The sequence below is a fragment of the Schistocerca americana genome, chromosome 4, assembly GCF_021461395.2.
Source record: "Schistocerca americana isolate TAMUIC-IGC-003095 chromosome 4, iqSchAmer2.1, whole genome shotgun sequence".
Classification (NCBI taxonomy): domain Eukaryota; kingdom Metazoa; phylum Arthropoda; class Insecta; order Orthoptera; family Acrididae; genus Schistocerca; species Schistocerca americana.
This window is the reverse complement of record NC_060122.1, coordinates 622744820-622764794: the sequence shown is the minus strand read 5'-3', so window position 1 is coordinate 622764794 and position 19975 is coordinate 622744820. Positions and strand designations below refer to the sequence as shown.

At 43.6% G+C, this 19975-nt stretch overlaps 1 protein-coding gene across 1 annotated transcript in view; it reads left to right on the top strand.

Moving 5' to 3' along the window:
- LOC124612344 (probable cytochrome P450 301a1, mitochondrial) overlaps window positions 1-19975 on the top strand; it is a 175267-nt gene that overhangs the window by 60358 nt on the left and 94934 nt on the right. Inside the window, exon 2 of the mRNA XM_047140498.1 lies at window positions 14934-15202. Coding sequence (XP_046996454.1) covers window positions 14950-15202 — 253 coding nt within the window. The 5' untranslated portion in view covers window positions 14934-14949. The remainder of the gene's footprint in view (window positions 1-14933; window positions 15203-19975) is intronic.

The following is a 19975-nucleotide window of genomic DNA, read 5'->3' as shown; positions in this document are numbered from 1 at the left end:
GAAGATGCTGTGATATGCAAATGATTAGCTTTTCAGAGCATTCATACAAGGTTGGCGCCGGTGGCGACACCTACAACGTGCTGACATGAGGAAAGTTTCCAACCGATTTCTCATACACAAACATCAGCTGACCGGCGTTGCCTGGTGAAACGTTGTTGTGATGCCTCGTGTAAGGAGGAGAAATGCGTACCAACACGTTCCCGACTTTGATAAAGGTCGGATTGTAGCCCATCGCGATTGCAGTTTATCGTATCGCGATATTGCTGCTAGCGTTGGTCGAGGTCCAGTCACTGTCAGCAGAATATGGAATTGGTGGGTTCAGAAGGGTAATACGGAACGCCGTGCTGGATCCCAACGGCCTCGTATCACTAGCAGTCGAGATGACAGGCATCTTACCCGCATGGCTGTAACGGATCGTGCAGCCTCGTCTTGATCCCCGAGTCAACATATGGTGACGTCTGCAATACAACAACCATCTGCACGAACAGTTCGACGACGTTTGCAGGAGCACGGACTATCAGCTCAGAGACAATGGCTGTGGTTACCCTTGACGCTGCATCACAGACAGGAGCGCCTGCGATGGTGTACTCAACGACGAACCTGGGTGCACGAATGGCAAAACGTCATTTTTTCGGATGAATCCAGGTTCTGTTTACAGCATCATGATCGTCGCATCCGCGTTTGGCGACGTCGTGGTGAACGCACGTTGGAAGCGTGCATTCGTCATCGCCATACTGGCGTATCACCCGGCGTGATGATATGGGGTGCCATTGGTTACACGTCTCGGTCACCTCTTGTTCGCATTGACGGCACTTTGAACAGTGGACTTTACATTTCAGATGTGTTACGACCCGTGGCTCTACCCTTCATTCGATCCCAGCGTCACCGTACATTTCAGCAGGATAATGCACGACCGCATGTTGCAGAGCCTATACGGACCTTTCTGGATACAGAAAATGTTCGACTGCTGCCCATGCCAGCACATTCTCCAGATCTCTCACCAGCTGAAAACGTCTGGTCAATGGTGGCCGAGCAACTGGCTCGTCACAATACGCCAGTCACTACTCTTGATGAACTGTGGCATCGTGTTGAAGCTGCATGGGCAACTGTACCTGTACACACCATCCAAGCTCTGTTGGACTCAAAGCCCAGGCGTATCAAGACCGTTACTACGGCCAAAGGTGGTTGTTCTGGGTACTGATTTCTCAGGATCTATGCACCCAAATTACGTGAAAATGTAATCACATGTCAGTTCTAGTATAATATATTTGTCCAATGAATACCCGTTTATCCACTGCATATAGTGCATATACTGATGAGAGTTTACACGGTATTGCAATGGCTCTGTTGTTCAGAAAAACGATGCAATGTTCCATAGGACATGATGGAACATTGCATCGTTCTTCTGAACAACAGAGCCATTGCAATACCGTGCAAACTCTCATTAGTCACAACATAATCATCCCTGAAACACACGCACAATAGATTCCAAGCTCTATAAATTTAAGTTCACAGATGCCTAAAATTTCTTTGAAAACAATGTAGACGTGCATATACTAATACAGAAACAATGCGAAATACCTTAAGAAGACCTTTAGCGCCTTCATAAAACCTGGGATAAAAATAAAAGCAAAGAATGTGAATAAAAGCACATAACTTCGTCATAAGGTTAGTAATTAATTGCCAGACAATATTAATAATAACCTGAGATTTATGCAGGTGATGCATTAATCTATAATGAATATAATCTGGAAACAATCTGCAGATATCAAATAGGATCTAAAAAGATACTGAAGAGGTGAAATGATAGGCACTTTGTTTTAAATGTACAAAAATGTAAAGTGGGGCTCTTGACAAAACGCGGAAGAATAGCTTCCTATAACAACATTTTTAACAACTCACGTTTGCAATATTTCAGATCATTCAAATACCTCGGTTGAACAGCTAGTGTGGATATAAAATGGAACGATCACATAAGCGCAGTCGGAGGTAAAGGGGGTGGCGTACTTGGGTCGGTGGTACGGTATTGAGGAAAATTCAGTCTGTCCACAAAGAAGTTTGCTCAAAAACACTTGTGTGTCCCATTGCTGAAGTGTGTAAACCATACCGAATAGGATTCAATTCAAAGAAGGGCAGCCCGAATGGTCATAGCTTTGAGTGACTCACGGAAAATCGTGACAGAAATTGTAAGTAGGCTGTTTAGGTTTTTATGTTGGTAACGCCACGTAGCGCTCTATATGAAAATCACTGACTGTGCTGTGTGAAGTCTGTGCCCGGTTTGCATTGTTGGAATATTTGCTATTGTAGTGTTGGGCAGTTGGATGTGAACAGCGCGTAGCGTTGCGCAGTTGGAGGTGAGCCGCCAACAGTGGTGGATGTGGGGAAAGAGATTGCAGGATTTTGAGAGCGGACTATCTGGACGTGTGTCCATCAGAAAGAGTAAATTTGTAATATTAGATGCCATGAACCGCTATATATATTATGACTTTTGAACACTATTAAGGTGAATACATTGTTTGTTCTCTATCAAAATCTTTCATTTGCTAACTATGTCTATCAGTAGTTAGTGCCTTCAGTAGTTAAAATCCTTTATTTAGCTGCCAGTATTGGCGCTCGCTGTATTGCAGTAGTTCCAGTAACGAAGATTTTTGTGAGATAAGTGATTTGTGAAAGGTATAGGTTATGTTAGTCAGGGCCATTCTTTTGTAGGGATTTTTGAAAGTCAGATTAAGTTGCGCTAAAAATATTGCGTGTCGGTTTAGTGTTGATCAGAATAAGTAAAGAGAGAAATATCTGAGTACGTTCAGTTCTGCTCAGCTGTTTGAAAATCAAATAACGTAAGAGGTTTATCAGCACAGTAATTCATTAATTTTTCAGAGTGGATGTTTCAAAATCTTGAAATGCCAGAACTGACAGACGCTTGAAGACGTACACAAGTTATTCCGCGAAATTTTGAGGACCATTATTCAGTAATGAATCTAGAGACTTAGAAGGAACGGAAAAAAATATGGAAACACCACAAACACATCCCATCACCCCTTGCCAATACGGTGTAAGAAAATTGTTGGGATTCAAGGCAGCAACCACTCGCCTCGAAATCGATAAATACAGATCTTGTGTCATTTTCAACGGAACCTTATACTATCCCTCTTGCAAAATAGTGACAAGGGCAGCTAATGATGATGGAGGTGGATAGCGATCTCGCATACTTTTCTCCAAAGTAAACCACAAAGGCTCAATAATGTTGAGATCTCGTGACTTTGGTGGCCTGGGTAGACACGCCAAATCATTCTCGTTTCATGAAACCAGTCCCGAACGATGTGAGCTGTGTAAACAATGGTCCTGTCGTCTCCGAACGCAGCATCACCAATGGGGAACAAACATTGTGCCCTGCATGCAATGGACCTGATCGACCAAAGTGGTCACATAATCCTTGGCGGTAATCTGAACCCGCAGAATGTCCGCTGGGCCCGTGAAATACCACTGTATGGCTACCCAAACCATCACCGAGCACCCGCCGTGTTTCACTCCTGGTACTTCATCTCGGCCAGAAGCTGGAAACGGTGTGAAACAAGGCTGACCTGACCACATATCATTTTTCCATTCCTCCATAGTCCAGGTATTGCAGTTTCGACACTTCGTGTCCTCATACAAGCGTTTGCTTCATTGATGATTGGGTTTGGACTTGCAGCTAGCCCTGCAATTTCCTGCATCTGGAGTACCTTCGTGTTGTTTTGATGCTGACACGGGTGGAGAGTGCAGCATTCGGCTTTGCAGCGACTTTTACAACTGTCTTCCTCTTATTTTTCGTTACAATCTTTTTCAGTGACTGTCCGTCACTATCACTCAACACACAGATTCGTCCACGTTGTGACTTAGCAGACGATATTTTTCCGCTTTCCCTGTATGCAGTACAGATTTTCGATACGTTGCCACTTGAAACACCAGACATTTCGGCAAATGTTGGTTACAGAAGCATCGGCCATACAAGCACCTACATTTTGTCCACCTTCGAATGCACTTAGTTTCTATACAATGCTCTCACAACTACATATAACGCTATTTTTTCCGTAATACACAAGGATACCTACAGATCTCTTATCAACACACCAGGGGACGCCATGTCGCTGTATTTGCCACATTCACTAGGGATCAACATTAACCACATCAAATATTGAATCAATGTAAATAATAAACAATAAAGGGCTTTTGTACCCATGGTAGGCATTCTTCTGGTGCACCCACATCCATCTCTGGTAGATCACTCACGCAAACCACGCCAATCAGACATCCAATATATGTGGTGACCAGTTAGGTCTAAAATGGAGTGACAACTGTGTGCTGAACACCTTACTTTTAGCCATGTGTTTTGCATTGCTATAGAACAATTCAGACGTGACAGTAGCACTGTGGCAATTAATTTGAGGGACCATAGTCATTTTTTTGGTGTCAAGTGAAAGTTGATCATTAACTGCACTCTTCCAATAAGTGACAGCTATAGATCAATAATTGAAACTACATATTTGTTTGTATCAACTATCACTGTTCACCGGCTTAGCATAGTATTTTAGTGAACTTGTGTGTAGTTCATTTATTGGCTTGGTCATATAGGAATTTTTGCATAACCTCATTTAAACCGAAATTAGCATGTTAATTTCATTCACACATATTTTGTACTGTTATTGAACAATTTAGACTTGCCAATAGTATTGTTGCAGTTAATTGGTGAGACCACAGCCATGTTTCAGGCATCAGATTTGACCGTTATTTTCGATGTGGAAATAATACATGACTATTCATGTAAAGATTTTGTGTGTGTGTGTGTGTGTGTGTGTGTGTGTGTGTGTGTGTGTGTGTGTGTGTGTGTGCGTGCTTATGTATCTTTAGTAAATACTTTAGTAAATAATACAGATAATCTTGGTGCGGCAATGTGTAATTTTGTTTTACAGCAAGTTTGGTACAGAGATCGAGCTAAGCTCATTGACAAGTGCTACTTACTCTATAAATTAGAGCGCTAGTATAATTACACCAGTACTGTCAGTATCACCCATACCCAGGTGAGATGTCACCTGCAGACACTACGGAGGAAAGGAAAGATGAAGAAGAATGGTAAGTTAGAGAAGAACACGTGAAGATCGCAATCAAAGGATTCAGACACTTTAAAGCCCCAGAGGATGACAGAATACCATCAGAATTAATCAAGGAGGGAGGTGAGAGCTCACACTTAGAGATGTATAAACTGATCCAGTTGATATGGGAGAGGAGACACTGCCAGAAGAATGGAAATTGGCTATAATATGATCAATATACAAGAAGTGAAGCGAAATGGAATGTGGCAACTGCAGAGGAATCAGCTTGTTGAATGTAACGTATAAGGTATTGTCCATCATTATCCTCAGAAAATTGCAACCGTTCATAGAGAACAACATACAGGAATACCAAGCTGGCTTTCGACCAAACCTATCGACAATAGATCACATTTTTACACTAAGACAGTTGTTTGAAAAACACTGGGAATATGATAGAGATATCTACTGCATGTTCGTCGATTTTCAATGTGCACATGATAGCATCAACAGGAATAGCCTATACAATGCAATGCGTGACTTCAGAATCCCTGAGAAGCTAGTGAGAATGATGGAAGTTGTATGGAAGGGTCAAAGGCAGCACTACGTTTCCGAGGAGCCACATCAGAAACATCCGAGATTGAGACAGGCCTCAGATAAGGGGATGCGCTCTCGTGTGTTCTGTTCAGTGTCATCGGAGAGAAAGTGATAAAAGAGTGTGGGCAACAGGAGTGGGCTGGAGTTCAGATGGACGGTAACTTTAATTGTCTCGCACATACAAGTACTATTAAGTAAATCAAAGAATAAGTTGAAAGGAATGTACCAGAAAATGGACAGTTATGCACAGAAGGTAAGGCTCAAAGTGAATCAAGACAAAACAGAGTTCAGGCAATTAGGAAGAAGACAAGAACAGGAAGAATTTCTTGAGATAGATGGCAAGAGGTTCAATAGAGTACACCAGTTCAAATACTTGGAATGTTGGTTTACCATGGACAACAACATAAAAATGGACATCAAGGAAAGAATAGCAGTAGGAACAAAATGCATGCATTCCCTCAGAGAGACTCTCAGCTCTAAATCGATTCAGTGAACACTAAGACGAAAATCTACAACACAGTGTTATGCCCTGCAGTAATGTACCGTACAGAAACATGGAGTATGACTAAGCGAGAAAAGGAAAAGCTATTAATATTTGAAACAAAAGTAATGAGAAAGATATGGGGACCAGTTTCAGATAATGGAGAATGGAGGAGGAGGAAAAACGATTAAATCTACCTTTTGATGCGACAATAAACTATCCTACAGAAGACAAAGAGCAAAATAATACAATGGGTGGGCCATGTAGCCCGTATGCTAGATGAAAGACAGGCGAAGATGGCACTAGAGGGGAAACAAAACACCAAACGCCCCATTGGACGACCAAGGCAGCGCTGGATGGACGACCTGGCTAAGGACCTAGCAGCACTAGAGACTGAAGACACCTGGAGGAACCGGGCAGTTTGTGGAGCAGCGCGTGGTCTGCAGGGCCTGTGGTCGCTGGATATCTGTCTATCTATTGTCAGTATCCTTAAGAATTATGTATAAATTATTTAATAGTTTTTAACGTGACAGAAAATTCACATCATTTGTATTGTTCTGAAAATGGCCAATATGGCGGCTATATAACAATTCGGCTGTTTCATTGTAATAGCCAATGAAATATCTGGCGGGCTGTGATTGGTTGTTTCCTTCTAATGGGTAGTATGATACCACACTGAATAATGATAATGATTTGAATTAGGGGGCGTAGCTTGTGACGCGATGGGTAGGGTACACACCTGTGCACTTGGCAATACAAATGTAAACAATGTGCGGCAAGTATACTGGGCAGCCAAATGCAAACCGTGTAGCCACCACAACAGGAACATGGAATGGTTCCATTCAAAAGTAATCACTATAAGAAACTTACTGGTAAATTAAAACTGAGTGCCAGACCGACACTCGAACTCGGGACGTTTGTCTTTTGTGGGGCAAGTGCCTACCAACAGAGCTAGCCAAGCACACTTCATGACCCGTCCTCAAACCTTTACTTCCACCAGTACCTTGTGTCCTACTTTCTAAACTTCACAGAAGTTCTCCTGAGAAACTTGTGGGACTAGCCCTTTTTGAAGAAAGCACATTGTGGAGACATGGCTTAGCCATTTGCTCGCGAAAGGCAAAGGTCCTCAGCTCAAGTCTCCGTCCAAGACACAGTTTTAATCTGCCACGAAGTTTCACATCAGCACCCACTCGGCTGCAGAGTGAGAATCTCATTCTAATCATTACACACGTTGGCACATTTATCACACTGTGGGACGAGGCGATTAATTCCTGTTTTTCTTAGAAAGCGATCGGACACTGACGGGTCCACAGCAGCACCCATTCTTGTACTTCCATGTTTCTATGTCCGACTGAAACCGACGTCCACGCATGTTTTCGTTCAGAACGCCAGAGTTTTCCAGTCAAATTACCGAAGCGTAGCCTTCATACAGTTCACAGTGTTGGGGAGGGCGTTATCGCGCAACAAGGTAATTCCGTCCGACAGCATTTAGACAGAATTTTGACAGCCCGAGGGCAATGGCGAACCAGCAGTGGAAATATTCATCTTCGCCAGTGAAATCTAAATATATTCACAATAGTTCCAGTAAGGTCATGGTGACCTTCTTTGACTGAAGGGCTCTCTGTTCGTCGAATTCCTCGAGCGTGGACCTACAATCAGTGCTCAGTGCTGTAAATATAGTTCGCAGAAAATGCGACTTGCCATAAAGTCAAAACGTGCAGGAGCGTTGTCAGACGAAATTATCCATTTTCATGATAACTCACGCCACCATACTGCCAAGCCGGCCCCTGTGGCCGAGCGGTTCTAGGCGCTTCAGTCCGGAACCGCGCTGCTGCTACGGTCGCAGGTTCGAATCCTGCCTCGGGTATGGATGTCCTTAGGTTAGTTAGGTTTAAGTAGTTCTAAGTCTAGGGGACTGATGACCTCAGACGTTAAGTCCCATAGTGCTCAGAGCCATTTGAACCACACTGTCAATCGGACGAAGGCTACACTACAGCGATTTGGTTGTGAAACGCTGCAGCATCCTCTGTACAGCCCAAATCTATCACCATGTGTTTTTCAATCTTTAGTGACCTGAAGAAAGAAATTCGTGGACGTCGGTGTCAGTCGGACAAGAATATCCTAGAGTGGGTGCGGCTGTGTATCTGTCAGTGGCCTACTGCGTTCCGCAAAACAGGAATTCATTTTTTCGTCTCCCAGTGGGATAAATATCGTAATGCGTGTGATGATTACTTTTGAGTGAAAACAGTCCATGGATCCACTGTGGCAAGTCTTCCGTTTTACTGTCCCGCTTAGTACATTGAAACTACGCTCAGGACTGTCATAAGTGCACGTGGCTACACGGCCGGAAAGAGTTTGTGCATCCAGTGTGTAGGAAAAACATATTTTTCGCAACCCACTCACACCTCTTGCAGCTCTGGAATCTATAGGCAATTATCATACTGCTGTCTAACGTTGAAAGTAGAACCAAATCTATCTCATTTGATCCAGAGATTTTCTGTAAACACTGTGTGAGTGATTTCTCGTTCGGAGAAGTCGTCGAGTAGCAATCTTTATACATTTAACTGTATTCGCCATATATGTAAGCACTGTTGGACACAGTAACCAAAGAGCCATATAAAACATAGAATTTATCTGTTTCCTTGTGGTAATATTATTTAGTTAATACGTTCCCAGAATGAGATTTTCACTTTGCAGCGGAGTGTGCGCTGATACGAAACTGTGTGCCGGACCGAGACTCGAACTTGGGACCTTTGCCTTTCGCGGGCAACTGCTCTACCATCTCAGCTACCCAAGCACGACTGACGCCCCGTCCTCACATCTTTACTTCTGCCAGTACCTCTTTCCTACCTTCCAAACCTTTACACAAGCTCTCCTGCTTTAGTTAAAACGTTGTTAACAGTAACATGAACCTCTTGTCAAGAGGTAATGCACGTACTATTGCAATTGTAAAAATGCGTACTGATAAACGCTGACCAAACATTTTATCTCTGTTCTAAATGGTGGTTCCTTTCACTAATAGCTAGAAAGGCTACTACATTGGAAGTCTTTAGCTACCAGATTGTTAAAACACGATAGTTCTAGTATTGATGCAAGTTTGATCTTTTGCGGCACCTATCACCTCTAACACAATTTTATTGCACAAATCAATCATTTGAGTTCAGTCTTTCCTCCTGTTGATGATACTATCTTAGGAAGAAAACGTTTCTTGTATGCAGATACACTTATCATTCACACTCTCTTTCTCAGTCGATCAAAACAAGAAAGACAGTAACTATAGTACTGTCGTACATCACAGTATAAACTGTATGAAATACTGACGATATGAGTTGTATTGTTATCATGCAGTACAATTATCAGTTCCAAATGTGGATGAACTACACATGCAGTTTTTATGAGCATTACGCTGTCTTATAAAAGTCTACCGTATGTCGCCCAGTCCGTTAATTGTGTGATTCCTGAAGGGAGTAAATATCTGCACGCAATCAGTTAGTTTATTTAATTGAGAACGTCTCATCAGGAAGTTTCATTAACTGTTTTTACTGTGTTCCTTATATCTGCTTTGTTGCACGTTATGACATCTTGAAGTTGGAGTAGTTTGCTGGTTTTAAAAATAAATCCCTAACTAAGCAGTCTGTTGTACTGTACTACTCGGATTTTAATATTGTGTTTCCTATTTGGATCAAACTTACTTTTATGATTCTAGCGAAATTGGTTTCGGTTTTAAACTTCATGGAGTTTGTTATTTATTACGATGCAACTGGTTTGTTGACATGGTCCTCTCTAGGTACGCAGTGGAGCTGCAAACACGTACCTTCATGCTGCGTCCGCCTTGGGAATCATCTCTCTGATGCTGCGATAGTCTCTGCGTCTTGTATTGCAAAATGAAAAATGGCGACCTTTCACAATGGGGGATTTCTTCTTGCTATATTGTGATTGATGACGTATGGAATACAGGATTTGTCCTGCCACATTGCAGCGAGGTCATGCCGTTCTGCAGCTCACGCCTCAGATTTCTGTAGCAACATGAAGTATCGAGATAGACGCAGGTGACGCACTATATATCTGTAAAGAAGAAGTACACTCCCGCTTCCGGTCTACTTTTCCGAAGCGGGCAGGTTTATTCAGTCTTCCGTCACAAACAGACTTGCGAATGACCCTCACAGTTTCGCTTGTAATGTTTTCCTGCTAATGCCTTCCTCCATTCTCCTATACCATAGGTTTGAGCGCCACGGTTTATAATCGAGCACCGTCCTGTGTCGTCCACACATTTTACCTTGTCCATCTACTAATTTGTTTTCTTCTTCCGTCTCAGTCCAAATCTGCCATTTAACTTATTATTATTGGTGTCCTTTTATAACGGAACGTTCCACCATTTTCTTGACTGAACCGCGTTTCCACAGTCTCCAAATAAACTCCGTTCTGCAGTCACGGACTGTGCGGCTGGTTCCGGCGGAGGTTCGACTCCTCCCTCGGGCATGGGTGTGTGTGTCTGTACTTAGGATAATTTAGGTTAAGTAGTGTGTAAGCTTAGGGACTGATGACCTTAGCAGGTAAGTCCCATAAGATTTTACACACATTTGAACATTTTTGAAACTCCGTTCAGCAAAAGATTTCTTAGCTGTTCTCCAGCTTGTCTTTCAAAACAGTTCACGGCTTGTATTTAATCTTGACTTGAAATCCCCGCAGAACGAGATTAAAGTTTCCTAAATTAGCGGACACTGTTTGGCTCCCACGTTCACATCCCATTACGGCTACCCACAGCCTCTTGTTCTAACGAACTTGTCTTCCGTTTCAGTAAAGTTCTACATATGTCATTAATGTGCCTGACTGGGCCATCGTATACTTTAAATAGAGGGGAGATAAGTTTGTTTCGCACATTACGTGCAATCATAACAGAAATTTTCACAAGACAGACAATATATAGGGTGTTACAAAAAGGTACGGCCAAACTTTCAGGAAACATTCCTCACACACAAATAAAGAAAAGATGTTATGTGGACATGTGTCCGGAAACGCTTAATTTCAATGATAGAGCTCATTTTAGTTTCGTCAGTATGTACTGTACTTCCTCGATTCACCGCCATGATTTCATACGGGATACTCTACCTGTGCTGCTAGAACATGTGCCTTTACAAGTGCGACACAACATGTGGTTCATGCACGATGGAGCTCCTGCACATTTCAGTCGAAGTGTTCGTATGCTTCTCAACAACAGATTCGGTGACCGATGGATTGGTAGAGGCGGACCAATTCCATGGCCTCCACGCTCTCCTGACCTCAACCCTCTTGGCTTTCATTTATGGGGGCATTTGAAAGCTCTTGTCTACGCAACCCCGGTACCAAACGTAGAGACTCTTCGTGCTCGTATTGTGGACGCCTGTGATACAATACGCCATTCTCCAGGGCTGCGTCAGCGCATCAGGGATTCCATGCGACGGAGGGTGGATGCATGTATCCTCGCTAACGGAGGACATTTTGAACATTTCCTGTAACAAAGTGTTTTAAGTCACGCTGGTAAGTTCTGTTGCTGTGCGTTTCCATTCCATGATTAATGTGATTTGAAGAGAAGTAATAAATGAGCTCTAACATGGAAAGTAAGCGTTTCCGGACACACATCCACATAACATATTTTCTTTCTTTGTGTGTGAGGGATGGATGTTTCCTGAAAGTTTGGCCGTACCTTTTTGTAACACCCTGTATAGGAGAAATTACACTTTGTTCCCAATTTTATGTGAGCAGATAAGTATTCTATACATGAAAATGAGAAAATAATAGAATAAGACTTTCAGATATAAGTTTAATGAAAACCAAATGTTCATAAAAATCCTTCACTATGCCTGGACTGATAATTAAACTCAGTCGGAAACCGTCTGTTATCTATGCAGAAGAATAACCCGAATGTTGCACATAAATTGTCACAAGCATAATACATAATATTTTAACATAATTTCAAATATGTTAATATAACTAAGAATTATGTCGTTTAAGGCAAAAGAAAAATATACTTAGAATATCTACGTAAAAAGAAAATTAACAATAATAATCTTAAAAATAGATGTCTATATACTACCATTCGGCCATCTGGCGTACAGGTATATGTTCATCATGAATCCAGAACGCACACGCTACTGATCTGTTACAGTACGCAATATTGATCGACAACAAAATCTGTAATTTATAATTCTCGACTACTCTACTACAACATTGCACTACACAGCACTGCACTACACAACGGTACACTATGCTACTGTACTTGGTATCAGAACCAAGCTGGGTTTCCCATTTGTCTGGGTACTTACCTCACGGCACGCTGAGGTACAACTCAGGATTCACAGAGGCTACGCTGGAAGATGGCCGTCAGGGTCTCAGGAAATCCTACCTGGTCCCCTCCGAGGCTCATCTCCTCACTGCTTCCGGAAGGTCGTTGTACGTGGATGTTCTGCAGTGACGCGTGTCGTTGTCATGACGTAAGGTCTGTTCTTCTGTGCCTTTCAGCCATGTGGGCTTGCAGTTCACAAGCTGATATTTTATCTGACAGCGAATTCAGCATATGCTACAGTTGCTCTTCCCTACTTGTATTACAGACTGTTGTATTACCAAAGGCGCTCTTGCCCTGGTCTGTAACATCTTGTCTAATGACACATACCCAGACAATGTGATCCGCGGTTCCGACTGCTCCATATCCACAAGTTTCTGGGGTGCTTTGTGTATTTTTAATAGGTATCCAGTATATGGACCACGTCTCGACAGCCGGAAGGAATTATGTCATTCATGTTCTTTCTTTTATGCTAGGAAGGAACTGGTAGATTCCCCCCATATTTCTGTCCTGTCCTAAATTTCCTGTCACTCTAGCAACGCGTGCCTTTTATTTGCTTATTCGATATATGGCTCTTGTGCTCAATATCTCCTTTTCTCTTTCATATTCACCCTTTCTGAGCCAATATTGTGCGCCACTCTCTCTTACCATTAGGTCTAGAGATTGTAAGCCTAACATCTGCAGCAGCGCCTCAGTCGGTGATGGTGTATATGCGCCCGTCAGGCGCAGGAGTTCAGTGCTCGCCGTAGAGCCTGTGCTGTCCTTACTTTCCTGTCTCCGTGAGCTGAAAAGCTCAAAAAAATGTGTGTGAAATCTTATGGGACTTAACTGTTAAGGACATCAGTCCCTAAGCTTACACACTACTTAACTTAAATTATCCTATGGACAAACACACACACCCATGCCCGAGAGAGGACTCGAACCTCCGCCTGGATCTTCCGCACAGTCCATGACTGCAGCGCCCTAGACCGCTCGGCTAATACCGCGCGGCTGAAAAGCTCAACTCATAGCCCACGATAGCGAGTAAGACTGCATTTTGGTACGTTATTATTGCACTTAGTGGGAGCTGAAAATTTCTTTGCTCATTTGTTGCTGTTGTGTTGCCGGCCTGTGCGGCCGAGCGGTTCTAGGCAATTTAGTCCGGAACCGCGCGACTGCTCCGGTCGCAGGTTCAAATCCTGCCTCGGGCATGGATGTGTGTGATGTCCTTAGGTTAGTTAGGTTTAAGTAGTTCTAAGTTCTAGGGGACTGATGACCTCAGATGTTAAGTCCCATAGTGCTCAGAGCCATTTGAACCTTTTTTTTTGTGTTTAGGAAATTTAATGCCTCTGTAACAGACGTTTTCTACATGTGCATGAAAGTTTTGCTTTGCGATGATGTTAATTCCAAGATACCTCAATACTTCTTTTCTTTTTAACTGGTTGGTCATGTATTCTGATTGTGGAGTTTATAACTCTTGATACAGTTCCCTTTAGTAACATCTAAACTGTTTTCTGTGCTGCTGTTGCTAATTAGTTTTCTACGTCTTTAAATTACCATTCTACTACTTTCCTCTAGTTTAGCCCTTGTATTGACAGATATTATCATTAACCCCACAGTGTGCTGGGCTCTAATGGCACTGCTCAGCGTCTCGATAACTGGCAACTGCTCACACTGTAACCGGTTGCAAGGGATCGAGCAAACCAGTAAATGTTTGCGACTGACCTCGGTTCCGGAAAATCGTGAAATTCGGCAGGTACTGAGAAAGCAATACTGACGATAATAACAAGGCTGCCTCGGAAGATTCTTCTGAAAGATTATTGGGTGGGATTTGTAGCTGCTTTACATGCAGCTACCCTCACTCAAATGGCAGCTATCATAATACACACAAGGTTCTTCATAAGCACGTCCAGGGTTCCAGAAGACTGCTACGCGAAAACTTCGGAGACATACAGAAAACAGATACTGGGGATAGAGATCGCTCCAAGTTTGTAACTTACATTATAGTTCCCCCTTATGGACACAGTTTGTGTGGAACAAACGTCAGTCCGATAGTCTTGCCGTACACATACTAACATGTCATGATCGATAGCACCAACCGCTTTAAGTATCCTTCCTCGTAACTCTTCCAAATTAACTCGCAGTGGATACAGGAACATATGATCATGACGTAACCCAATAAGAAGAAATCAAATTGAGTGACTGTGGGAGGCCACTGACGCAAAGAGAATCACGCTGAGAAGCACCTTCAGTGCAACGCCGAGGCAGTTCGACGGCTAGGCTATCACAAACGTCTGGAAGAAAGGCTGGTGGAGCAACCTCCTGTCTTGTAATTTTAGTATAAGGCGTCTGAAGCGTGACCAGGTAGACGATACGAGCAGCAGTTTTCTATGCAAGGAAAGATGATCCATTTAACTTGAATGCGGAACGTGGTCCACAATTGCCTTTCAGCCACCAGTGTGTCCAGCAGACTTTTCCTGCGCACTTGCAGCCTCTGGACCAGTGAGATGACCGGCGCCGCCCTCTCCGTGGCCAGACGCGCGTGCAGCGGCAGCCGCCGCCTCCTGTCGCTGCCGCCCCCAGCCGCCCCCGCCGCCACTCCTTTCTCTGGCAGGTGGCTGGCCACTGCCGCCGCCCCCGCAGAGGCGCCACCCAGCTCTCCGTCTCAAGAGTGGCTCAGCGCGAGGCCCTTCGAGGAGATGCCAGGCCCCAAGAAGCTGCCCATCATCGGCAACATCTGGAATTTCATCCCTAAGATCGGTAAGTGCCATCAGTGCTATTGTCCAACAGTCATTATCGAACATGTTCTGTGTTCAGGCATTGTGACGTTTCTGGAGAACGAAGGTGGGCTCTGTTTAGAGACCTTGCAAAGCGAAACTAGCTCTGTTCGCCAAAGCTGATGCCGTGTTCCTTGCCTTCCGGAAGGCTCCGATACAATTCTGCGCCCTCATTTAGTGAACAAAATACTTGCTTATCGAGTAGCAGACTTCCTAGCAGGCAGAGCTCAACACGTTATTTTTCATGAAACGATATCGACAGCTATAAAGCCTGTTGTACTGGCCTTCCTGTTGACTGTATACACGGGGTGTTTTCAAATTAGTTATACAAACGAAGACTTTAATTGTAAATAGAGTAAATAACGGACAGAAATGTTTGATATCGCAATGAACACAGTATCTTCAAGTTTTATTTCCGTCTCACACTGTTAGTTCCCGACGATCCTGGTAGCTAGATAGAGTGTGAGTGGGAGTGTGTTTGTGTGTGTGTGTGTGTGTGTGTGTGTGTGTGTGTGTGTTTGGAGCTTACGGGCGCTGAACGGCGAGGTTATTATCTCTGTTATACATATAAAAAGAAATGAATGTGGATGAAATGAATAAAATTGTTGTCATACAGTGGTGAGGAAACCAGCAAAATGACACTCATTCGCTTCTTACACGCCTTAAAGACAACGTAGAGAGTTGAATGGTGCCATATCTGGGATTAAAACGGCAGAAGAGCCAAAAGGAAGGTACAGGGAAATGTGACTGGCTGACCATTTACAGAAAAACGTTGGTGAGCCAGGCAGCTTGTTAATACGTGAAGAACATCTCTCTAAAATTTTGGGATACAATATACTACTACATACGTTACAGCGTTTACTGTTTCCAGTAATTTGTCGTCGATGGTGTAGTTGTTCGTTTCTTATGCATGTGCAATACTTTACATTTGTTTACGTTCATGGTCAACTGCCAGAGCCTGCACCATACACCAGTCCTCTGTAGGTCCTTCTGCAAGTCGTAAGTGCCTTCTGGCGTTGCTATCTTCATATAGACAACCACATCATCTCCGAGTAGTCTTTGGAACTTCTGATAGATTCTACTACATCATCTATATACAATGTAAATGGTAACGGTCCTATCACATGTCCTTGGGGTACTCTCGAAATTACGTTTAGATCTACTCGTTTCGTTCTACTAAGAGCTACTTGTTGAGTTCTATTTGCAAGTAGGTCTTGAATCCAGTCGCAAATCTGGCTCGATGATCGGTGAGCTCGTATTATTTCACTAAACTGCGGTGCCTGACGGAGTCAAGTCAAGGAACACGGCGTCTGAGTGCCGATGTCTATAGCGCTGTGAACCACGTAGAGGAACAGAGCGAGCTGAGTTTCGCCAAATCTCTGTTTGTGGAATCCATGGCGATTTCTATCAAGCATTCCCAGAATTCTACAACACATTGACGTCAGCGATATAGGCCTCTAACTACTCAAATCTGTCTTACCGACTTTCTTAAAAACGGGAGTGACCTGCTCTGTTCCCAGTGGCTAGGAACCCTTCCTTGCTCCAGCGAACAACTGCAGACTGGTGCTAGTTGTGGAGCAAGTTCTTTCACATAACCTCTGTAAAATATTAGAGACATGTCATCTGGTCGTGATGTCGTTCCACTATAAAGCTATTGTAGTTGTTTTCTTATTCCGTAATCATTTGTAACTGCCATTTCGAGGTTCGTACGGTGGTTGAAAGGAGGACCATATTACGAAATTCCGCAGTGAAAGAATTTCGAAATACCGAATTGAGTATTTCGGCCTTCTCTTTGTTTATTTTCAGTTTCGGTGCCATTATGGTCATTGAGTGACTGGATAGATAATTCCGAGCCGCTTACTGATTTTACGTGAGACCAAAAGCACTTAATTTTTTTTAGTCGGATCGGTTGACAAAATTTTACTGTCAAAGTCACTGAACGCTTCTCTCATTGCTCGCCATACGCTCATTTTCGGTTTGTCTAGCTTTTGTTTGTCAGCTAGGTCTTGACACCTGTTGAATCTGTAATGAAGCTTTCTTTGTTCACGTAGCCGTTCTCTAATACAGCTAATAAACCACAGTGTGTGTTTTCATGCCCTTGACACATTCCTCGGAAGGAATACTGAACGGCCGGCCTGAGTGGCCGTGCGGTTCTAGGCATTACAGTCTGGAGCCGAGCGACCGCTACGGTCGCCGGTTCGAATCCTGCCTCGGGCATGGATGTGTGTGATGTCCTTAGGTGAGTTATGTTTAATTAGTTCTAGGCGACTGATGACCTCAGACGTTAAGTCGCATAGTGCTCAGAGCCATTTGAACCATTTGAATACTGAGCGACGCCTTTGCATTTTTTTTTTTTATTTGTGCTGAACATCTTCGTCCTCAGCACTGAATATTCGATTTTGACCACTTGATTCTCTGCAATTTATATTCTGTATGCCGCATTACAGAGATGGCCAACTTCCAGACTCCATCTTTTGGGATTCTCCGTTCTTCAGTGCGACTAGTCCACCAGGTATGACGTTTCCGAGACGCTCCTTCCCAGACGCCGTGCCACAGTAATTTTCCCTTTGTCAAAGTCACTTACATAAGTGGAGTCCCACAGTTGCGGCTCTTATCGTACCCTCAATGATTCGCTATTCATCGTGTTCCGTAATTATACATGGTTCACTCCAATAATATTACTACCGCCTATGTTCTACATCAACGAAAAATAACCATTCACAGATGGCAGGTAGCAGCACTAGCAGTGGAGGGTATATAAAGCATGTCAGGAAGACGCCAAAAACCAGCGGAGCCGCTATAATGTGAAAACGGAGCGATTTATCTGACGTCAAAATGGGATCGATTACTAGTATTCGGGTCAAAGGTGAGAGCATTGCCGAGAGAGATAAGTTCGTAAACTGTTCGCGTGCCGCCGTAGTTATAGTACAGCATGCATGGCAAATTGGCGCGAGGCAAATGTGATTAACCACGGGTTATAGATGACAGGTGTGAACGACAGCCGCAGAGATGAGTACAGGAGAGGAGACATGCAGCTGTCGAGTGTCTCCTCAAGGATCGCTCAGCGAAAGTTGCTGTATATGGACCTCCGCAGCAGGTGCCTGGTTGCTGCACCAGTGCAGACTGGTGGTCAGAGGTGACGAAAGCTGAGATTTGCACGTCACTACTGCAACTGGGTTTCCAATCAGTGGTGACAGGTAGCCTTTTCAGATGTCAGATAGCCGTCGGCGTGTACGACGTGAAATGTCTGAAAACAAACACCCTGCAAAAACGTCACTGCGTGCATGCTGTAGGAGGGAACGTTTTGGTCTGGGGAATGTTTTAGTGGAATTCCCTTGGTGATCTCGTCATTCTGGAAGGCACAAGGGATCAATACAAGTATGCATCTGTCTCAGGGAACACGTCTGATTAGAAACCCGCACCTATTTACCCACGGCTGTGTGCCTCTGTTTTGCCATACACGCCACTTCACGTCACACACTCATTACACACTAAGTGGGCCCCTTCTGCCTGTGATTTGCGACATGCAAAACTGGTACATATACTGTTTCAGCAATTTGACGGCCCTGTGGCCTCTATTCTGCTTCGAAACTGTTGGTATGCGTAACTCACTCCAATGCGGCCCGCACCTGGCTGTATCTTGTGCTCAGAATATTGCACAAAACTAAATGTCCCTGTCCTAAACGGTGGTGCGGCTACAGATCAGACTGTTCGTGCCATAGATCTTCAACGGAGAAACTTAGGGCAGCTAGCCATGGCACTGGACTCGGCATGGCTGTCGCCACATTCCAGAACCTCACTGACTGCACGTTTCCCAGCCGTGTTCCCTGCAAAATGTGGTTATTCTGGCTTTTGACAGATGATCACATTAATGTGAGTGGAGAGTATATTATGTCTTTATCGTGACACGTGCCCACAACACCACCAAGCGGCATTCACTTTTCCGCTAGCACTTGGTCATAACGTTCTGCTTCACTGGCATACCGGTTTACACAAACAGTTAAGAAAAAATCCTTTTTCCAATAAACTGATTTTTACACTATCACATAAAGACACAATATAGTTTCCTGTAGTTTTTCGTTCCTTTTCTAGGGCTATGCACCCTAGTGCAAAGGTCTTTAACAAGTCTCCCGAAGGAATCGCTACCGATTAACAAAGAATTTCCAAATTCACCCTGTTACGCACTTCTTTTGGAAGTTACCTCATTCCATCCGTTACGCAGAGCAGGCGCCTGTTGTTGCACTTGTCGTAGAACTGAAACGGAACTATACTCCACGACGATTGAGGCCATTATTGACAGCATTCGGAGTTAGGAAGTACTACCTTATTAGAAACACTGTTCATTTCCTTACTTCTACGCAGACAAATAAGGGGGCAAACTTAAACTTGTCCACAAAAAGTGTGTTCAGCAGCTAGAACTGCAGCAGTTACAGCCGAATGGTACAGAGTACGATGAATCACATTTCCCTATAACAGTAACAAAAAACATTGCTTTTAGCCAGGCCTAATAATTTTACTACATCCTGTTGCAAGCCAGTACCGGTATCATTTAATTCGGTATCATTTGAAATAACCAGAATATTTTTTACGCAGAACACAGGCTTATATTAGCAATAACAACATTGCGGACATTCTGAAACTTCCACAGCGAAGAGGTTTCACTATCTACAGACAAATGTTCAAACAAGACAAAACAATGTACTGTTGTATGTGGTTACGTCTACTAGTCTGCCAGTAGGCGTTACCATGTGCAACA